The 22,028-nt window shown below is 40.6% G+C and overlaps 1 protein-coding gene across 2 annotated transcripts in view; it reads right to left on the bottom strand.

The window, feature by feature from the left end:
* The window catches only part of LOC127874126 (ubiquitin carboxyl-terminal hydrolase 24-like), a 126,008-nt gene that overhangs the window by 49,181 nt on the left and 54,799 nt on the right, over positions 1-22,028 (bottom strand). For both annotated transcript variants that reach the window (XM_052418266.1, XM_052418267.1), the window contains 9 exons: positions 21,198-21,282; positions 20,402-20,560; positions 18,209-18,402; positions 16,359-16,548; positions 15,272-15,428; positions 6,910-7,065; positions 2,536-2,776; positions 2,033-2,094; positions 973-1,158 (listed from right to left, as the gene is read on the bottom strand). In XM_052418266.1, coding sequence (XP_052274226.1) covers positions 973-1,158; positions 2,033-2,094; positions 2,536-2,776; positions 6,910-7,065; positions 15,272-15,428; positions 16,359-16,548; positions 18,209-18,402; positions 20,402-20,560; positions 21,198-21,282 — 1,430 coding nt within the window. The remainder of the gene's footprint in view (positions 1-972; positions 1,159-2,032; positions 2,095-2,535; positions 2,777-6,909; positions 7,066-15,271; positions 15,429-16,358; positions 16,549-18,208; positions 18,403-20,401; positions 20,561-21,197; positions 21,283-22,028) is intronic.

Below are 22,028 nucleotides of genomic sequence, written 5' to 3'. Positions count from 1 at the left end.
TCTCTTTACTGGACAGTGTGAAAACAGAATAAACTAGTGACCTGAAAATCAATAGGGGTCATCTGCGAGTCACGATCAATGTACCTATGAAGTGTCATGATCCTAGGCAAAAGCGTTCTTGAGTTATCATCCAAAAATCATTTTACTATTTCGGGTCACCGTGACCTTGACCTTTGACCTTGTGACCTCAAAATCAATAGGGGTCATCTGCGAGTCATGATCAATCTACCTATGAAGTTTCATGATCCTAGGCATATGCGTTCTTGAGTTATCATCCGAAAACCATTTTACTATTTCGGGTCACCGTGACCTTGACCTTTGACCTAGTGACCTCAAAATCAATAGGGGTCATCTGCGAGTCTTGATCAATCTACCCATGAAGTTTCATGATCCTAGGTGTATGCATTCTTGAGTTATCATCCGGAAACCATTTTACTATTTCGGGTCACCGTGACCTTGACCTTTGACCTAGTGACCTCAAAATCAATAGGGGTCATCTGGGACTCATGATCAATCTACCCATGAAGTTTCATGATCCTAGGCGTATGCATTCTTGAGTTATCATCCGGAAACCATTTTACTATTGCGGGTCACCGTGACCTTGACCTTTGACCTAGTGACCTCAAAATCAATAGGGGTCATCTGCAAGTCATGATCAATCTACCCATGAAGTTTCATGATCCTAGGCGTATGCGTTCTTGAGTTATCATCCGAAAACCATTTTACTATTTCGGGTCACCGTGACCTTGACCTTTGACCTAGTGACCTCAAAATCAATAGGGGTCATCTGCGAGTCATGATCAATCTACCTATGAAGTTTCATGATCCTAGGCGTATGCGTTCTTGACTTATCATACGACAACCACCTGGTGGACGGACCGACCGACCGACCGACCTACCGACCGACATGAGCAAAGCAATATACCCCCTCTTCTTCGAAGGGGGGCATAATAACACCTTCATATTACCCACCATATTCCTCTTTGCTGATGTCTTCACACGTGAACAGGGTGCGGATCAGCTTCAGATGTCCTGCCAGCAACATATTGTCAGCCGTTTTCAGCTCCAGGTGATCTGTCGGCACAAAGTTAGCGAGCCATCCCACCTCATCTTCAAGCATGCGTGGTACATTCAATTGGAACTGAGTCTGTTCCAAGCCTGAAATGAGCAAAATGATAAACGAGTCTTGATCTAGGAAAATGGGGCTTAATGCATGTGCCTAAAGTGTCATACTAGATTAGCCTGTGTAGTCTGCACAGGCTACTAAGGGATGGCACTTTCTGCATTTATTGTATTTTCATTCAAAGAAGGTCTATTCTTAGCTTAAGACAGCACAGGCTTAACATTGCAAACAGTAGTTAGTTTCAATCTATTTTGTTAAATGGTAAATTGACTTTGAACACTGGAACTGTTCCAAGCATTTTTTATTATAATTTTTTATTTCATTAAGCATAAATGATGCAGACAGTTTTGTCCATTTGAAACAATATGTAATGAATACAGACATCAGCTTACATGAATTTTTAGTAGCAAGCTGATTACTTGCATGTACAAAATTCATTCATGTTATAAACACAAAAATATGCTGCACAATATTACCAAGTCAATTCAATAAATTCTCACTCATTAATGAAATTCATAGTCGCCTTATAATTGGGCTTCAGACAGTCGTAAGTCTTTGGCATAACCTTAGGCTAATTGATCTCTTCAGCTCAATAACCCGGCCGATATGAATTCAAATGACTAATAACCTTTTACAACAAAGATACGTATTTTGACGCATTTGCAGTCCCTTAGAAATTTAAATTTTATTGAAGACTTTCCTCACTAGATTCAAATTTTAAAGGCCTTATTTCCTACCCTTAGATACTGATGTGCAGCAAACAGCATAAAACCTGAACAGACTGAGAGTTACTCGCAGGCGGTTCTGTTTTTATGCTGTTTGCACATAGCCATTTTCACTTTGCTTCTGAGGGGAAAAGGGTTAACATAACATTACAGCCCACATCCCGGTGCCTGAATACACACTTACTGGAGAGGTTCTGCGTGAGTTTGCATCGAAGTTCAAAGTACTGGGAACATTGGCACAGTAGTCTGAAATGACAAGGGACATATATGTAATGTGTCATTACAGTTTAAAGAATATTCTTTATTGTTATACTTAAGGCTCAGAATTATTGTGATACTTAAGTCTAAGAATTACTGTTATACTTAAGTCTCAGAATTATTGTTATACTTAAGTTTAAGAATTATTGTTATACTTAAGTCTAAGAACTATTGTTATACTTAATTCTAAGCATTATTGTTATACTTAAGTCTAAGAATTAATGTTATACTAACGTCTAACAATTGTTGTCATACTAAAGACTAACAATTATTGTTATAATTCAGTCTAAGAATTATTGTTATAATTAAGTCTCAGAATTATTGTTATACTTAAGTCTAAGAATAATTGTTATAATTAAGTCTAAGAAATATTGTTATACTTAAGTCTAAGAATGGGTTGGTGAATACAGGTCAAGGACTCAACCTTACCTTTGGCTGGCTCCACGAGTCGAAGACGATGACACCCAGAAGGGCAGGTAAGCGTGCACAAGGACGTGCAACAGGAAGTGGTGCGGTGTCTGGGTGCCGCGTGCCATCTCTCGCTGGCACATCTCTGTCTGGCTGAGCAGATAGAACTGGTCCATGGCAGCCGTGCGAATGTCCCCCTGGGAGCAGCCCACCAGAATGTCGATGATAAAGTCACTCACACATGGCAGCGAGTAGAACTTGGCTGAAACAATAGAATGATGAAGTCACTCACACATGGCAGCAATTAGAACTTGGCTGAAACAATAGAATGATGAAGTCACTCACACATGGCAGCAAGTAGAACTTGGCTGAAACAATAGAATGATGAAGTCCCTCACACATGGCAGCAAGTAGAACTTGGCTGAAACAATTGAATGATGAAGTCACTCACACATGGCAGCAAGTAGAACTTGGCTGAAACAATAGAATGATGAAGTCACTCACACATGGCAGCGAGTAGAACTTGGCTGAAACAATAGAATGATGAAGTCACTCACACATGGCAGCAAGTAGAACTTGGCTGAAACAATAGAATGATGAAGTCACTCACACATAGCAGCAAGTGGAACTTGGCTGAAACAATAGAATGATGAAGTCACTCACACATGGCAGTGAATAGAACTTGGCTGAAACAATAGAATGATGAAGTCACTCACACATGGCAGCAAGTAGACCTGGGCTGAAACAATAGAATGATGAAGTCACTCACACATGGCAGCAAGTAGAACTGGGCTGAAACAATAGAATGATGAAGTCATTCACACATATAAGCCAGTAGAACTTAGCTGAAACAATAGAATGATGAAGTCACTCACACATGGCAGAGAGTAGAACTTGGCTGAAACAATAGAATGATGAAGTCACTCACACATGGCAGCGAGTAGAACTTGGCTGAAACAATAGAATGATGAAGTCACTCACACATTGCAGTGAATAGAACTTGGCTGAAACAATAGAATGATGAAGTCACTCACACATGGCAGCAAGTAGACCTGGGCTGAAACAATAGAATGATGAAGTCACTTACACATGGCAGCAAAAAGAACTTGGCTGAAACAATAAACAATAGAATGATGAAGTCACTCACACATGGCAGTAAATAGAACTTGGCTGAAACAGTAGAATGATGAAGTTACTCACACATGGCAGCGAGTAGAACTTGGCTGAAACATGAGAATGATGTAGTCACTCACACATGCCAGCAAGTAGAACTTGGCTAAAGCAATAGAATGATGAAGTTATTCACACATGGAAGGGAGTAGAACTTGGCTGAAACAATAGAATGATGAAGTCTCTCACACATGGCAGCAAGTAGAACTTGGCTGAAACAATAGAATGATGAAGTCACTCACACATGGCAGCAAGTAGAACTTGGCTGAAACAATAGAATGATGAAGTCACTCACACATGGCAGCGAGTAGAACTTGGCTGAAACAATAGAATAATGAAGTCACTCACACATGGCAGCAAGTAGAACTTGGCTGAAACAATAGAATGATGAAGTCACTCACACATTGCAGTGAATAGAACTTGGCTGAAACAATAGAATGATGAAGTCACTCAAACATGGCAGCAAGTGGAACTTGGCTGAAACAATAGAACGAAGAAGTCACTCACACATGGCAGTGAATAGAACTTGGCTGAAACAATAGAATGATGAAGTCAGTCACACATGGCAGCAAGTAGACCTGGGCTGAAACAATAGAATGATGAAGTCACTCACACATGGCAGCAAGTAGAACTGGGCTGAAACAATAGAATGATGAAGTCATTCACACATAGAAGCCAGTAGAACTTAGCTGAAACAATAGAATGATGAAGTCACTCACACATTGCAGTGAATAGAACTTGGCTGAAACAATAGAATGATGAAGTCACTCACACATGGCAGCAAGTAGACCTAGGCTGAAACAATAGAATGATGAAGTCACTTACACATGGCAGCAAAAAGAACTTGTCTGAAACAATAAAATGATATAGTCACTCACACATGGCAGCAAGTAGACCTGGGCTGAAACAATAGAATGATGAAGTCACTCACACATGGCAGCGAGTAGAACTTGGCTGAAACAGTAGAATGATGAAGTCACTCACACATGGCAGCGAGTAGAACTTGGCTGAAACAATAGAATGATGAAGTCACTCACACATGGCAGCGAGTAGAACTTGGCTGAAACATGAGAATGATGTAGTCACTCACACATGCCAGCAAGTAGAACTTGGCTAAAGCAATAGAATGATGAAGTCATTCACACATGGAAGGGAGTAGAACTTGGCTGAAAAGAATAGAATGATAAAGTCACTCACACATGGCAGCGAGTGGACTTGGTTGAAACAAAAGAATGATGAAGTCACCCACACATGGCAGCAAGTAGAACTGAATTAAAGGGATCTTTTCACGCTTTGGTAAATTGACAAAATTGAAAAAAGTTGTTTCAGATTCGCAAATTTTCGTGTTAGTTATGATATTTGTGAGGAAACAGTAATACTGAACATTTACCATGCTTTAATATAGCCATTATATGCATCTTTTGACGATTATAAAACCTAAAAATTATAAAGCGTTGCAACGCGAAACGTTTGAATAATTCGGAGAGTTCTGTTTTTGTCGTTAAATTTTGTATAACTACGAAGATTGCTTATATAAGGTATAAAATACGTGAAATTGTGTACTCGGCGAAATAGCTCAGTAGACTTAAGCGTTTTTACTTCAGGACTCTGGCAGGACTCCAGGGGTTACTGGTTCGAAACCTGCTCCGGCCAAATATTTTTTCCTTTTTTTAATTTTATTCTTGATTTTTTACTGGAGCTTTTACGATCCAATGTTTACATTTATCAATATAAAGCATTTAATGAATAAGTTAAAAAATGCCAAAATCTGTGAAAAGGCCCCTTTAACTAAACAACATAAATAAATTGATTATAAATTCGACTTCACTCTACTTTTTTCTTCAAGTCAGCTTAATTAATGCTTTGCCTATTAATTTCCTTTTTTATTCGTAAATTTACGTTTTTTTCCATGGGTCAATACTATCTTTATAATGTAAATTAATTCCGATGTAACTTTTCCTCCATAAGTACTGAGTTGCACGTCTATATTTAGTTGCGACAGTTGGCACGTATTAACACGCACGCGTTTCCTGTGTGGATCTCGACTATGTTTCGCGCTCTTATTAAAACACGACTTTTACATGGCATTCATGTATAGTGAGTGGTGCAGATGCGCACCAAGGGCCTTAAACAGTATTATCACATGCCTCTAGACAATTTGTGTTATTCAGTTCGATAAATGGTAATATACTTGTACTGAAATTAAATTGTTACCGGATAAAATGTGTACGGCGATAACGTAAAATTACCCGTAAGTATTGTTTTCACTACGTAACTAATAACTAATATGACACCAGGGGGGGGGGGGCAGTTCTCCGCCCCTACAGATTTGATGGGGGGGCAGATATCCGCCTACTAAATTCTGACAGGGGGGCAGTTCTCCGCCCCTACCGATTTGATGGGGGGGCACCTCTCCGCCACCTTTAAAATAAGGGGGCAGTTCTCCGGGGGGCAGTTCTCCGGGGGGGCGCTTCTCCGGATACCCACTCACACATGGCAGCTAGTAGAACTTGGCTAAAGCAATAGAATGATGAAGTCATTCACACATGGAAGGGAGTAGAGCTTGGCTGAAACAATAGAATGATAAAGTCACTCACACATGGCAGCAAGTAGAACTTGGCTGAAACAATATAATGATGTAGTCACTCACACATGGCAGCGAGTGGACTTGGCTGAAACAAAAGAATGATGAAGTCACTCACACATGGCAGCGAGTAGAACTTGACTAAAACAATAGAATGATGAAGTCACTCACACATGGCAGCGAGTAGAACTTGGCTGAAACAATAGAATGATGAAGTCGTTCATACATGGCAGCAAGTAGAACTTGGCTGAAACAATAGAATGATGAAGTCACTCACACATGGCAGCGAGTCGAATTTGGCTGAAACAATAGAATGATGAAGTCACTCACACATGGCAGCGAGTCGAAATTTGGCTGAAACAATAGATTGTATAGCATATTTTGTACACATGGCTTATGCACATGATTAGCCTGAATTATGCAAACTAATTTGTTGAATACTTTATCAATTTTTGTTTCTTTACTATGCTCTATACTTTTGTCGCTTGTCTTTCATGACAATGTCTTTTGTATTTAACGGCATTTTAATTTTGAATATCCTTAAAAAGATTCAACTGGATTCGTTTTACCAAATCTGGTCTTATTATAAACAAATTCATCTGGGAGTTTTCGTTTAACAAAAACCTGACACTAATTCATACCTATGAGCTCGCTACGTAGCTGCAAGCATGTGACTAGGATCTCTAGGGCCTCCTTTGCGATGTTGCAGTCCTTGGTGGAGATAAACTTCTGCCTGATGCATATCCCCCCATGCAGGCTCTGGCTGTCACTCTCACTGCTTGTACTGCCCTGAGAACCTAGAGGGGCAAAAACAATGAGGATTTGACTGTCACTCTCACTGCTTGTACTGCCTTGAGAACCTAGAGGGGCAAAAACAATGAGGATGTGACTGTCACTCTCACTGCTTGTACTGCCTTGAGAACCTAGAAGGGCAAAAACAATGAGGATTTGACTGTCACTCTCACTGCTTGTACTGCCCTGAGAACCTAGAAGGGCAAAAACAATGAGGCTTTGACTGTCACTCTCACTGCTTGTACTGCCCTGAGAACCTAGAGGGGCAAAAACAATGAGGATTTGACTGTCACTCTCACTGCTTGTACTGCATTGAGAACCTAGAAGGGCAAAAACAATGAGGATTTGACTGTCACTCTCACTGCTTGTACTGCCCTGAGAACCTAGAAGGGCAAAAACAATGAGGCTTTGACTGTCACTCTCACTGCTTGTACTGCCTTGAGAACCTAGAAGGGCAAAAACAATGAGGATTTGACTGTCACTCTCACTGCTTGTACTGCCCTGAGAACCTAGATGGACAAAACAATGAGGACTTGACTGTCAACCTCACTGCTTGTACTGCCTTGAGAACCTAGAGAGACAAAACAATGAGGCTTTGACTGTCACTCTCACTGCTTTTGCTGCCCTGAGAACCTAGAGGGGCAAAACAATGAGGATTTGAATGTCACTCTCACTGCTTGTGCTGCCCTGAGAACCTAGAGGGGCATATCAATGAAGATTTGACTGTCACTCTCACTGCTTGTACTGCCCAGAGAACCTAGAGGGGCAAATCAATGAAGATTTGACTGTCACTCTCACTCCTTGTGCTGCCCTGAGAGTCTAGAGGGGCAAAACATTGAGGATTCGACTGTCACTCACAATGCTTGTACTGGCCTGAGAGCCTAGAGAGACAAAACAATGAGGATTTAACTGTCACTCTCAATGCTCGTACTGGCCTGAGAACCTAGAGAGACAAAACAATGAGGATTTGACTGTCACTCTTACTGCTTGTGCTGGCCTTAGAACCTATAGGGACAAATCAGTGAGGACTTGACTGTCACTCTCACTGCTTTTACTGTCCTGAGAACCTAGAGAGACAAAACAATGAGGATTTGACTGTCACTCTCAATGCTTGTACTGCCCTGAGAGCCTAGAGAGACAAAACAATGAGGATTTGACTGTCACTCTCACTGCTTGTACTGCCCTGAGAACCTAGAGAGACGAAACAATGAGGATTTGACTGTCACTCTCAATGCTTGTACTGCCCTGAGAGCCTAGAGAGACAAAACAATGAGGATTTGATTGTCACTAACAATGCTTGTACTGGCCTGAGAGCCTAGAGAGACAAAACAATGAGGATTTGACTGTCACTCTCAATGCTTGTACTGGCCTGAGAGCCTAGAGAGACAAAACAATGAGGATTTGACTGTCACTCTCAATGCTTGTACTGGCCTGGGAACCTTAAGAGATAAAACATTGAGGATTTGACTTTCATTCTCACTGCTTGTACTGCCCTGAGAGCCTAGAGGGGCAAAACATTGAGGATTTGACTGTCACTCACAATGCTTATACTGGCCTGAGAGCCTAGAGAGACAAAACAATGAGGATTTGACTGTCACTCTCAATGCTTGTACTGGCCTGAGAACCTAGAGAGACAAAACAATGAGGATTTGACTGTCACTCTCAATGCGTGTACTGCCCTGAGAGCCAAGAGGGGCAAAACATTGAGGATTTGACTGTCACTCTCACTGCTTGTACTGCCCTGAGAACCTAGAGAGACAAAACAATGAGGATTTGACTGTCACTCTCACTTCTTGTACTGCCCTGAGAACCTTGAGAGACCAAACAATGAGGATTTGACTGTTACTCTCAATGCTTGTAATGCCCTGAGAACCTAGAGAGACAAAGCAATGAGGATTTGGATGTCACTCTCACTGCTTGTACTGCCCTGAGAACCTAGAGGGGCAAAACAATGATGTTTTGACTGTCACTCTCACTGCTTGTGCTGTTCTGAGAGCCTAGAGGAGCAAAACAATGAGGATTTGCCTGTCACTCTCACTGCTTGTACTGCCGTGAGAACCAAGAGAGACAAAACAATGAGGATTTGACTGTCACTCTCACTGCTTGTACTGCCCTGAGAACCTAGAGGTGCATCTCAATGAGGCTTTGACTGTCACTCTCACTGCTTGTACTGACCTAAGAACCTAGAGGGGCAAAACAATGAAGATTTGACTGTCACTCTCACTGCTTGTACTGCCCTGAGAACCTAGAGGGACAAATCAATGAGGCTTTGACTGTCACTCTCACTGCTTGTACTGACCTAAGAACCTACAGAGACAAAACAATGAGGATTTGACTGTCACTCTCACTGCTTGTACTGCCCTGAGAACCTAGAGGGGCAAATTAATGAAGATTTGACTGTCACTCTCACTGCTTGCACTGCCTTGAGAACCTAGAGAGACAAAACAATGAGGCTTTGACTATCACTCTCACTGCTTGCACTGCCCTGAGAACCTAGAGACAAAACAATGAGGATTTGACTGTCACTCTCACTGCTTGTACTGCCCTGTGAACCTAGATGGACAAAACAATGAGGACTTGACTGTCAACCTCACTGCTTGTACTGCCTTGAGAACCTAGAGACAAAACAATGAGGCTTTGACTGTCACTCTCACTGCTTTTGCTGCCCTGAGAACCTAGAGGGGCAAAACAATGAGGATTTGACTGTAACTCTCACTGCTTGTGCTGCCCTGAGAACCTAGAGGGGCATATCAATGAAGATTTGACTGTCACTCTCACTGCTTGTACTGCCCAGAGAACCTAGAGGGGCAAATCAATGAAGATTTGACTGTCACTCTCACTCCTTGTGCTGCCCTGAGAACCTAGAGGGGCAAAAACAATGAGGCTTTGACTGTCACTCTCAATGCTTGTACTGGCCTGAGAACCTAGAGAGACAAAACAATAAGGATTTGACTGTCACTCTCATTGCTTGTACTGCCCTGAGAACCTAGAGGGGCAAATCAATGAAGATTTGACTGTCAATCTCACTGCTTGTGCTGCCCTGAGAACCTAGAGGGGCAAACAATGAATTTTGACTGTCACACTCACTGCTTGTGCTGCCCTGAGAACCTAGAGGGGCAAAAACAATGAAGATTTGACTGTCACTCTCACTGCTTGTACTGGCCTGAGAACCTAGAGAGACAAAACAATGAGGATTTGACTGTCACTCTCACTGCTTGCACTGCCCTGTGAACCTAGAGAGACAAAACAATGAGGCTTTGACTGTCACTCTCACTGCTTGAACTGCCTTGAGAACTTAGAGAGGCAAAAACAATGAGGATTTGACTGTCACTCTCACTGCTTGTACTGGCCTGAGAACCTATAGAGACAAAACAATGAAGATTTGACTGTCACTCTCACTGCTTGTGCTGCCCTGAGAGCCTAGAGGGGCAAAACAATGAAGATTTGACTGTCACTCTCACTGCTTGTGCTGCCCTGAGAATCTAGAGGGGCATATCAATGAAGATTTGACTGTCACTCTCACTGCTTGTACTGCCCAGAGAACCTAGAGGGGCAAATCAATGAAGATTTGACTGTCACTCTCACTCCTTGTGCTGCCCTGAGAACCTAGAGGGGCAAAAACAATGAAGATTTGACTGTCACTCTCAATGCTTGTACTGGCCTGAGAACCTAGAGAGACAAAACAATAAGGATTTGACTGTCACTCTCATTGCTTGTACTGCCCTGAGAACCTAGAGGGGCAAATCGATGAAGATTTGACTGTCAATCTCACTGCTTGTGCTGCCCTGAGAACCTAGAGGCGCAAACAATGAATTTTGACTGTCACTCTCACTGCTTGTGCTGCCCTGAGAACCTAGAGGGGCAAAAACAATGAAGATTTGACTGTCACTCTCACTGCTTGTACTGGCCTGAGAACCTAGAGAGACAAAACAATGAGGATTTGACTGTCACTCTCACTGCTTGCACTGCCCTGTGAACCTAGAGAGACAAAACAATGAGGCTTTGACTGTCACTCTCACTGCTTGAACTTCCTTGAGAACTTAGAGAGGCAAAAACAATGAGGATTTGACTGTCACTCTCACTGCTTGTACTGGCCTGAGAACCTATAGAGACAAAACAATGAAGATTTGACTGTCACTCTCACTGCTTGTGCTGCCCTGAGAGCCTAGAGGGGCAAAACAATGAAGATTTGACTGTCACTCTCACTGCTTGTGCTGCCCTGAGAATCTAGAGGGGCATATCAATGAAGATTTGACTGTCACTCTCACTGCTTGTACTGCCCAGAGAACCTAGAGGGGCAAATCAATGAAGATTTGACTGTCACTCTCACTCCTTGTGCTGCCCTGAGAACCTAGAGGGGCAAAAACAATGAAGATTTGACTGTCACTCTCAATGCTTGTACTGGCCTGAGAACCTAGAGAGACAAAACAATAAGGATTTGACTGTCACTCTCATTGCTTGTACTGCCCTGAGAACCTAGAGGGGCAAATCGATGAAGATTTGACTGTCAATCTCACTGCTTGTGCTGCCCTGAGAACCTAGAGGCGCAAACAATGAATTTTGACTGTCACTCTCACTGCTTGTGCTGCCCTGAGAACCTAGAGGGGCAAAAACAATGAAGATTTGACTGTCACTCTCACTGCTTGTACTGGCCTGAGAACCTAGAGAGACAAAACAATGAGGATTTGACTGTCACTCTCACTGCTTGCACTGCCCTGTGAACCTAGAGAGACAAAACAATGAGGCTTTGACTGTCACTCTCACTGCTTGAACTTCCTTGAGAACTTAGAGAGGCAAAAACAATGAGGATTTGACTGTCACTCTCACTGCTTGTACTGGCCTGAGAACCTATAGAGACAAAACAATGAAGATTTGACTGTCACTCTCACTGCTTGTGCTGCCCTGAGAGCCTAGAGGGGCAAAACAATGAAGATTTGACTGTCACTATCACTGCTTGTGCTGCCCTGAGAGCCTAGAGGGGCAAAACAATGAAGATTTGACTGCCACTCTTACTGCTTGTACTGGCCTGAGAACCCAGAGAGACAAAACGATGAGGATTTGACTGTCACTCTCACTGCTTGTGCTGCCCTGAGAACTTAGAGAGACAAAACAATGAAGATTTGACTGTCACTCTTACTGCTTGTACTGCCCTGAGAACCTAGAGACAAAACAATGAGGATTTAACTTTCACTCTCACTTCTGCTGCCCTGAGAACATGGGCAAAAACAATGAGGATTTTCTGTAGGGCGCTTTGTATACGTCAAGGGTAAAAACTATGTAGATATTTCTTACTACCCTAAAAACATAGAAGGAACAAGAGATGTGTTTGTCAGAAACACAATGACCCCTATTGCGCTGCTTTGAAATAAAATTTTAATATATCATTTGGCAGGTTTATAAATTATCTCCTTTTTAAAGCTTATTACTTCCCTTGGATTGTATTTTATGACTTTTAACCTTGAAGGATGACCTTGGCCTTGATCTTTCACCTCTCAAAAATGTGCAGATTCATGAGAAACACATGCATGCCAAATATAAAGTTGCTATCTTCAATATTGCAAAAGTTATGGCCAATGTTAAAGTTTTCGGCTGATGCACAGACTGACAGACGGACAGTTCAACTGCTATATGCCAACCTACCGGGGGCATAAAAAACAGGAAAAACTATAAAGGTCTTCTGTATTGCCCTGAAAACCTTGAAAGGGAAAACAAAGATTTTCGGTACTGCCCTGAGAATCTGGAGGTATAAACCTATGCAGATAATCTGTATTCCTTAAAAACTAATAGGCGGAAATTGAGGAAGACTTTCTGTATGGCCCATTGAACTAAGAGGGCAAACACAATAAAGATTTTCTGTTTTTACTTTGCTCAAATCCTTCAGGTGAAGTAAAACTTAAATGAGAATATGTAAGTATCAGCACTGGATGAACAACTCCATGTCGACTCAGGTCAATCTCTATATTGTGTCAGAAATGAACAGCCCTTAGAATCTGAGGCTGAACATTTTTTTTATCATGATAAATTACTAAGACAAGAAACCGTCGGAGAAGGTTTATTTTGTCACAATATTGCACTATATATTCAGATAAAAGGAAACGTCTTGAGGGGCATAACTTTGGACAAAATAATACGATGGATCGTTTAGCAACTTAAAAATTTCAAAGGGCCATAACTCTCTAAATAAATCATCTAACCAGAACCAACAAATCACATGGGTACTCCTCAAGGTAGTTAAGCTTCCCATAAAGCTTCATTGAATTCCAGTCAGTAGTTGGGAAGAAATAGCCCGGACAAGAATTGCACTATATGTACAGTTTATAGAAAATTTCAAAGGGCCATAACTCTGTGAAAAATCATCCGACCATAACCGGCTGATAATTTGCACATCTCCTGTTGGTAGTGAAGCTTCCCATAAAGTTTCATTGAATTCCCGTAATAAGTTGCTGAGAAATAGCTCGGACAAGAATTGCACTATATGTGCAATGGAAAATTTCAAAGGGCCATTACTCTGTGAAAAATCTTCCGACGAGAACCGGCTGATAATATGCACATCTCCTCTTGGTAGTGAAGCTTCCAATAAAGTTTTTTTGAATTCCAGTCATTAGTTGCTGAGAAATAGCCCGGACAAGAATTGCACTATATGTACAATGGAAAATTTCAAAGGGCCATAACTCTGTTAAATCATCCGACCAGAACCTGCTGATAATATGCACATTTCCTCTTGGTAGTGAAGCTTCCCATAAAGTTTCATTGAATTCCAGTCATTAGTTGCTGAGAAACAGCCCAGACATAAATTGCACTATATGTACAGTTAATGGAAAATTTCAAAGGACCATAACTCTATGAAAAAATCATCCGACCATAACCCGTTGATAATATGCACATCTCCTCTTGGTAGTGAAGCTTCCCATAAAGTTTCATTGAATTCCGGTCATTAGTTTCTGAGAAATAGCCCGGACAAAAATTGTGCACGGACGGACACACGGACGGACACACTGACGGACAGACGAAGCGGCGACTATATGCTCCCCCCAAAATAAATTTTGGGGCATAATAATAATAATAATAATAAATCTCTGCTGAACACAGTAAAGACACTAAACATAACAACTAATTTACAAATTATGTGCTATGCATGTAAATATAGACTGCATAATAATTCAAGATTTCATTAAAATCCTCAACCCTTAACCATTCAGAAGCAAAGTTGAAATTAACAAGACTATTGCCAAGCAATATAAGTCCCCTATCGGCTCCATCATTGTCAGAAATATTTTTTTTTATTTGTTGCCATAGCAACCAGAATTTTTGATGTATGAACAAAATGAAATGACGTGCATAATGTCCTTATTGCCATCTATCCATGTTTCAAGTTTCATGAAAAAATATTAAGAACTTTTAAAGTTATCGCAATATCCAGAAAAGTGTGACAGACTGACAGACACACAGAGCGCAAACCATAAGTCCCCTCCAGTGAAACCGGTAGGGGACTAATAAATGCAACCTAAATAAAACCAGAACCGTCTGCAAGTAACTTGCAGTCTGTTATGGTTTAATGCTGTTTGCTGCTCATCTGTATCTAAGCTGGGAAATGACGCCTTTCCAACTTGAATATATTTAGAAATCTCCTTAACTTTATTTGATTTTTTAAAGGACTCCAATAGGTCAAAATGCTCTTCTAGGTCTACATTCCCAAACAATGATTATATTTAAATCTAAGAATAAAGAATATTCTTTAAATAAAAAAAATCAAGTATTATTTAATTTTGAGTCAAACTCAATAGTAACCACCTCTATCTACATCATTCTTCATGTAGAGGATGTTGTTAATCACACAATAACCCATGGAAGCATGTGCACATTCTAAGGCTGGACGTATTTTTCTTGGTTTAAGTCTATGCTTTATTCTTAGGTCTATTAACCCTTTCCTCCATACGAAGCCAAGTGAAAATGGCTTTTGCAACCAGCATAAAACCAGAACAGCCTGCAAGTAACTCGCAGTCTGTTCAGGTTTTATGCTGTTTGCTGCTTATCAGTAATTAAGGATTGGAAATTAAGCCTTTAAAACTTTAATATAGTAAGAAAGGTATTTATTTAAATGTAACTTTCTAAGTGACTACAAAATGATACAAAACATAGCTATGTGGCAAAGGGTTAATGGGTTGGTGAATACAGGCCCTGAGCAGGGCAAGGTTCACTTAGAGCCCCTACCAGTGCTGCTCTGTCGACTCCTCCCACAGCTGTATGCAGTGGCACTCTCTCTGATTGGCTGGGGAGAGCTGAGGAGGTGGAGCTTGCCTGCAGCCGCCGCCCATGCCACGCGCATGAAACATGACACCGTCTCTGTGAAGTCGTGAACACCCATTGTCTGAAATGGGTGGATTGAGATATGTCCTGTAGGACAGTTTCCATGTTTCGACATATTTAACAGCAATACAACATAAAACAACAATCATTTATCATAATGACATTTATGCAAATCAAGCTGAAGTTAGCTAATGTAAATGGTAAATCAGTACCAAGTTTTAACATATATATGACAACAGTCATACTTAGTGTAAACTTATTTATTTGTGTGCTATAGAGGCACCATGATCAGTTTCCTTGGAAGAACCAGTTAAAGGCAGGTTTGGAACCAAAACTGAGCAAACTCTACACTAACACAGATACGGAGGTCATGACATCCATTACACAAATCAAACTGCAGTTTAACATCACTACTTGAAGCAGAGGTAGAGAGATAATTGGCCTAGAAATAATGTCTCCAAGAGTATGAACACAAGTTATGTTGTCTGGCTGTGACTTGATGCCTCTTATAATGCCATAATTCATGGGTTTGACTTTGTTTTGAATTAGGTAGACAATTTAAAAAAAAAACAGGATGGAATATATTTTTATTTTAACTATAGGTTCAAAACTGAGCCAGGTGTTGTGAGCAGGATGTCTCCGGTTCTTTATGAACTCGGAGTGTTACCTGTGAAGTCATCACATCATGCAGCCTAGGTGGTAAAGGCCTATTTAACATTTCCCGCTCAGAAGCAAAGTAAAAATTGATATATACAACTTGCATAAAACCAGAATATCCTGTGAGTAACTCATAGTCTGTTCAGGTTTTAGGCTGTTAGCTGCTCAAAAGTTTGCAGCCAAAAGTCTTAGAAGTTTAATATGTAGCCTTTAAAACTGGAATCTAGTCAGAAATATCTTAAATTTCATTTGAATTTCTGTAAGGCTACAAATTGCATCAAAGTGCGTATTTGCATGGTCAAGGGTTAACCATGTAACAAACCAACAATGTTACCTGTACAGCTTGGCTCCCTGCAGTCCTGGTGTCCAGCGGGGGAAACACAATGGTAGGGGTACCGGACGTGGGTGGGGTGGCAGGGACCACAGTGGCCCCGGTAGCTGACCCAACACTGGAGAGTCTGTGGTCCTCCTTGGCCGGGGTGAAGGCCAGGTCTCCAGTCACTGTCTGACCACACAGCAAGTACCTGGGGTGGGGAGTAGCCATGACCTCATAATAAAGCACTGTTTGTATAGGAATATTAGTAACTGTTTCAATTGGTTCTTTGTGGAAAAAAAATCACAGAGTTCTTCACAAAAATAAAGCTAAAATGTTATGTAAAGTTGGAAGTTGATCTTATTTAAAAAAAAGAACATTTGTCAATGACTAGCTGTAGTCAATTGTATAAATCTGGATAACTCTTATCCAGCGGATAACTTTTGGTTATCTTATCATAAAATTGAATATACAATTGGTACTGATGACATGTTTTTTAACCACAATTGACCCATATTCAAACATGCCCTTGATAGTGTACAGACAGACATTGTTACCATGGTGTTTCTAAGATTTGACCTAAGCATCTAATTTCTGAATGCATGTGTCCAGGATTCAGACTAGACCTTGCTATTGTCAGAATATATTTTCTGGCCACGTTTTATCATGATTGGATAAAAAGTGTGGGCTAAAGTGTAGAAACGAGCTTACTGTTTACACAGCACCACATTCAAACCAGACTGATCACAGCAACCAATCATGCTCAAGTGAGCTTGAAATGAGTAACTTTTTATGTATTTAGTTAGAATTAATTCACATTTTAACATTTAATTAACCCAACTAAATTGATCCTCAAGAAAAAGTGTAAGGTTAAATAGCTCATTAAGTTTCAAGCAACTGGGCTAAATTAGCCTTGTTTTTTTTGTTTTCCACTGTTTTCACCTACATTAAGCCTACTTCAACCTTTCCTGGGTAGTTTTGTTTACCAGTACTTAGTGAAGATACTCCAGCCAGCAGCTGAAACCTGCCCAACTTGAATCAGACGTACAGGAAGAAGGGTCATCGAAATAGAAGGGTCATAGAAATAACTAGTTTAAAAGTATTTATTTTAGCTTGATGGCATAGAAAGCTGTTCATTTGAAAAGCTCTCATTTCAGTATCCTGGAACAAGAACCGGTGCTTGGTGTCTATGAATGAGATCTAAAGAACACTCCCACAGTAGGGATCTTGTGATCTCCCGGTCGCTAGGCCGACACCATATCCATTACGCCACGGCGACATCAGAGACAAATATGACCAACCCTCATACAACAGATGTGACTGGGCACAGAATCAAACACAAAATCTTCATATTTGTAGTCCAGCGCTATACCAACTGAGCTAGCTGGCTCGTTTAAATTAAGTTTACATCGCATCTATTTATGTTGCCTCACCTGGCTAGCTGCAGACACACTGAGTAGCACCCCTGGCGTGTGGAGTAGTGGATGTCCTGGCTGAGAGACTCACCTAGCTAGCTGCAGACACACTGAGTAGCAGCCCTGGCGCGTGGAGAACTGGATGTCCTGGCTGAGAGACTCACCTGGCTAGCTGCAGACACACTGAGTAGCAGCCCTGGCGCGTGGAGTAGTGGATGTCCTGGCTGAGAGACTCACCTGGCTAGCTGCAGACACACAGAGTAGCACCCCTGGCGCATGGAGTAGTGGATGTCCTGGCTGAGAGACTCACCTGGCTAGCTGCAGACACACTGAGTAGCAGCCCTGGCGCGTGGAGTAGTGGATGTCCTGGCTGAGAGACTCACCTGGCTAGCTGCAGACACACAGAGTAGCACCCCTGGCGCGTGGAGTAGTGGATGACCTGGCTGAGAGACTCACCTGGCTAGCTGCAGACACACTGAGTAGCAGCCCTGGCGCGTGGAGTAGTGGATGTCCTGGCTGAGGGACTCGGGCTGCAGGACACTGACCACCATGGAGAGGCCCCCAGCAGACAGGAAGTCCTCGAAGAACGCCTGCGAACTCGTCTTGGACACCATATCCTGTACTGTCGGCATCAGCTTACTACTCAAAACCTGAATGTGCACAGCAGGGTGGAATATTCCCATTCTCACATTGTTCATTACCTTTTTCCGACTTAGATACATATTTTCACGCATTTGTAGTCCCTTTGAAAGATAAATTTAATTAAAGACCTTCCTAACTTGATTCAAGTTTTTTTAGGCTTCATCTCCGAACCTTAGATACTGATGAGAAGCAAACAGCATAAAACCTGAACAGACTGCGAGTTACTTGCAGGCTGTTCTGGTTTTATGCTGTCTGCACATAGCCATTTTCACTTTGCTTCTTAGTGGGAAAGGGTTAACAACTATATAGGCACATGGTAGTGAACGATTTAACAGTAATTGACCAACGGTTGTTCTTATGTGTTTCCGTACATTATGCTCATGGCAAGGACAGAATTTACAGACATTGACTTTTGATGGTTGGTCTGATGTTAAGAGAATTGATCAAATAAATTTCTCACTTTAACCAATAATCAGAAATGTATTATACATTTTGTGAACTTGTTAAGTGTATAAGGAGATATTTTATTTAACTGTCAGTTGCATAGATAAGCTACTGGACTTATCAGTAGTTTGGTATATATTTAGACAATAACATACTGCAGAGTTGGGCTGGGTGTCTGTATTCGGCTCCCTGATGGTTTAATCCTTTCCCACTCAGAAGCAACGTGAAAATGGCTATGTGCAAACAGCATAAAACCAGAACAGCCTGGGAGTAACTCGCATTCTGTTCAGGTTCTATGCTGTTTGCTGCTCATCAGTACCTAAGGGTTAGAAATGAAGCCTTTAAAACTATAATCTAGTAAGAAAGGTCTTTAATTTAATTAAACTTTCTAAGGGACTACAAAATTAATGTGTCAAAATACGTATACCTAAGTGGTAAAGGGTTAAGGCTCTATGGCCATTATAAGGCTAGATTAGATTATAAACATCCCATCCAGCTCTGCTGTATATTAGTGTAAACAATACATTTTATCTTATTTATTTCCTTCCCTTAAATTGACTACAACATCAGCATTTTGTGCTTTTGTTTTCATTCAACTTATGATGCAATTTATGTAGTATTGAGAGATACACAATTAGATTTCGTGTTTCAGGTCAGGATAATTTGCTGCCATAAAAAACAGTAAGGTGTAAAATATATGAAAAACAAGAAATGTGTTTGTCAGAAACAATATGTCCCCTTGTGCGCCGCTTTGATTTAGTTTTTTTGACCTTTGACCTTGAAGGATGACCTTGACCTTGACCTTTCACCACTCAAAATGTGCAGCTCCATGAGATACATATGCATGCCAAATATCAAGTTGCTATCGTCAATATTGCAAAAGTTATTGCAAATGTTAAAGTTGGCGCAAACCAACCAACCAACAGACCAACAGACAGGGCAAAAACAATATGTCCCCCACTATAGTGGTGGGGGACATAAAAATAGATGTAAGAAAATTGAAATTCAAGCTGTTCTTAACTCTGTAGTGTTGTATTTTAATAGCTATATGCATTGATTTAAAATAACCAATAGGTTTGAGAAATATATAAATACTTCACTAATTTGTTGAATTACTCTTTAATAGAAGCATAATTAAACAAATGCAGGTAAATCAACCAAGTGAATCCATACAGTTGTAGTAATATTCAGTTTCTTAATCCATTTATTTAAGTATTTGTAGTACTTAGGCTTAATTTTAGTTATCATCTGTTCACTTTGGTTTTGTTTTAAGTCAAACAATCAAATTCTATTAGTATATTCAGGCTGAAAAAGGGTCTCTCAATAAAAAAGTAGGGTAAAGATTCAGATACCCAAGGGTAGGGATGACCGTTATGAGAAAAAGTGGCAACAAAATTGTCCAGAATTTAAACACTAGAAAAAAAATTGGCTAGCTTAACAGCCTGTAGTACTGAAAACTAAATGGCCCAGCAGAAATAGTACTATTTATAGCAACAATATGTATTGTTAACACACTTTAAACTGGTCCATCGACCACTTTTAATACTGTTTTGTCAATCTTACCTCAAGGTTGTACAGGACCCTAAAAGCAGACATGTCTGGTGAGGCGCAGTCAAACAGGGCCTTGAGGGTCTCCTGTGGGCTCGCACGCGGACTGGCAGCGTTGGGTTTGCGTGGACTAGAGCGCGGACTGAGATCATCTGTGGAGCCAAGGGTAGGTAACTGCGGTTGGAGAGATAGTACAAATATATAGTAAGGGTGTTGTAATTATGAGTATAATCTAGATAATAGTCAAGACACAGACCTAGTTTCATCAATATTGAGTCTTAAATATTGCTTCTAGAATAATAAACAGCTAATAGTTAACAACGCACGACAAACAACACATGACTATACACATATGGCAACCACAATAGCTTTGCATAAACACTTATCTCCCAGATAAGATTTAAAAAATCCTATACACATAATCTATAAAGACAATCTTAACCCTTTCCCACTCAGAAGCAAAGTGAAAATGGCTAAGTGCAAATGGCATAAAACCAGAACAACCTGCAAGTAACTCGCAGTCTGTTAGGGCTTTTGCTGTTTGCTGCTCATCAGTACCTAAGGGTTGAAAACGTAGCCTTTAAAACTACCTTTACAAATTTAATTAAAGACCTGTCTTACTAGATTCAAGTTTTAAAGGCTTCATTTCTAACCCTTAGATACTGATGAGCAGCAAACAGCATAAAACCTGAGCAGACTTCGAGTTACTCACTGGCTGTTCTGGTTTTATGGTGGTTGCAAAAGCCATTTCCACTTTGCTTCTGATGGGGAAAGGGTTAAAGGTAGATAAATGTGTACATCATTCTCTTACCCGGGTAGACATGGAATCCAAAGCATCGATCACCGCTGGGTCAGTGGGGATCAACATCAGGAGCTTTCGTACTCGGGTTGTTATTCTACAGTAGACATTATGGAAGAATACACATCCTTGCACTGTACCTGTGCTACTTGCAGTTTCAAACTCTAAATCTCCAAACATTATTATCAGCTTAAGCAATTTTTTCTGTGATTCTGTATTTTCTGACATTATTATTTCCATCCATTTTTTATGACTCAATTTTCGGACAATTTAAAAACTTTCTTACTTTATCCAAATTTTATGCTTGTTGTGAATCCATTAAGGCATCCCACGTGTTTAAACAACCTGATGTCAGTCATATAGCCATATTGTGTAAATAACATGTACAATAAACATTGGTTTAATCCAGTTGTGTTCATTGAATGATGGTTTGATGTCTATAAGGATAAATAAGTATAATCAAATGCAGCTGAACATTTGGATTTATTATACACTTACCATTTCATTTTCATGCTTTAACAATATTTAAAAAATATATATTAAAGTTGTATAATTTATGAAGATGTAAAATTTTAAAATATTATGAAGGTTTAAAAACATTTAAAATCACACTTAGATTTCTCACTTTCAGTCAACAATACACATAGACCCAAAAGCACACTAATATTTCTCACTTTGGTCTACGATACAATTACACCCATAACAAACTCAGATATCTCACTTTGGTCTGCAATGAACAATGAGACCCAAACACACTCATATTTCTCAATTTTGTCTACAACAAACATAGACCCAAACAAACACTCAGATTTATCACTTTGATCTACAACAAACATAGACCCA

The sequence above is a fragment of the Dreissena polymorpha genome, chromosome 3 (assembly GCF_020536995.1).
Source record: "Dreissena polymorpha isolate Duluth1 chromosome 3, UMN_Dpol_1.0, whole genome shotgun sequence".
In the NCBI taxonomy this organism is placed as follows: Eukaryota; Metazoa; Mollusca; class Bivalvia; order Myida; family Dreissenidae; genus Dreissena; species Dreissena polymorpha.
Note: the sequence above shows the minus strand (reverse complement) of the source record. Positions and strands in the feature narration are given on the sequence as shown.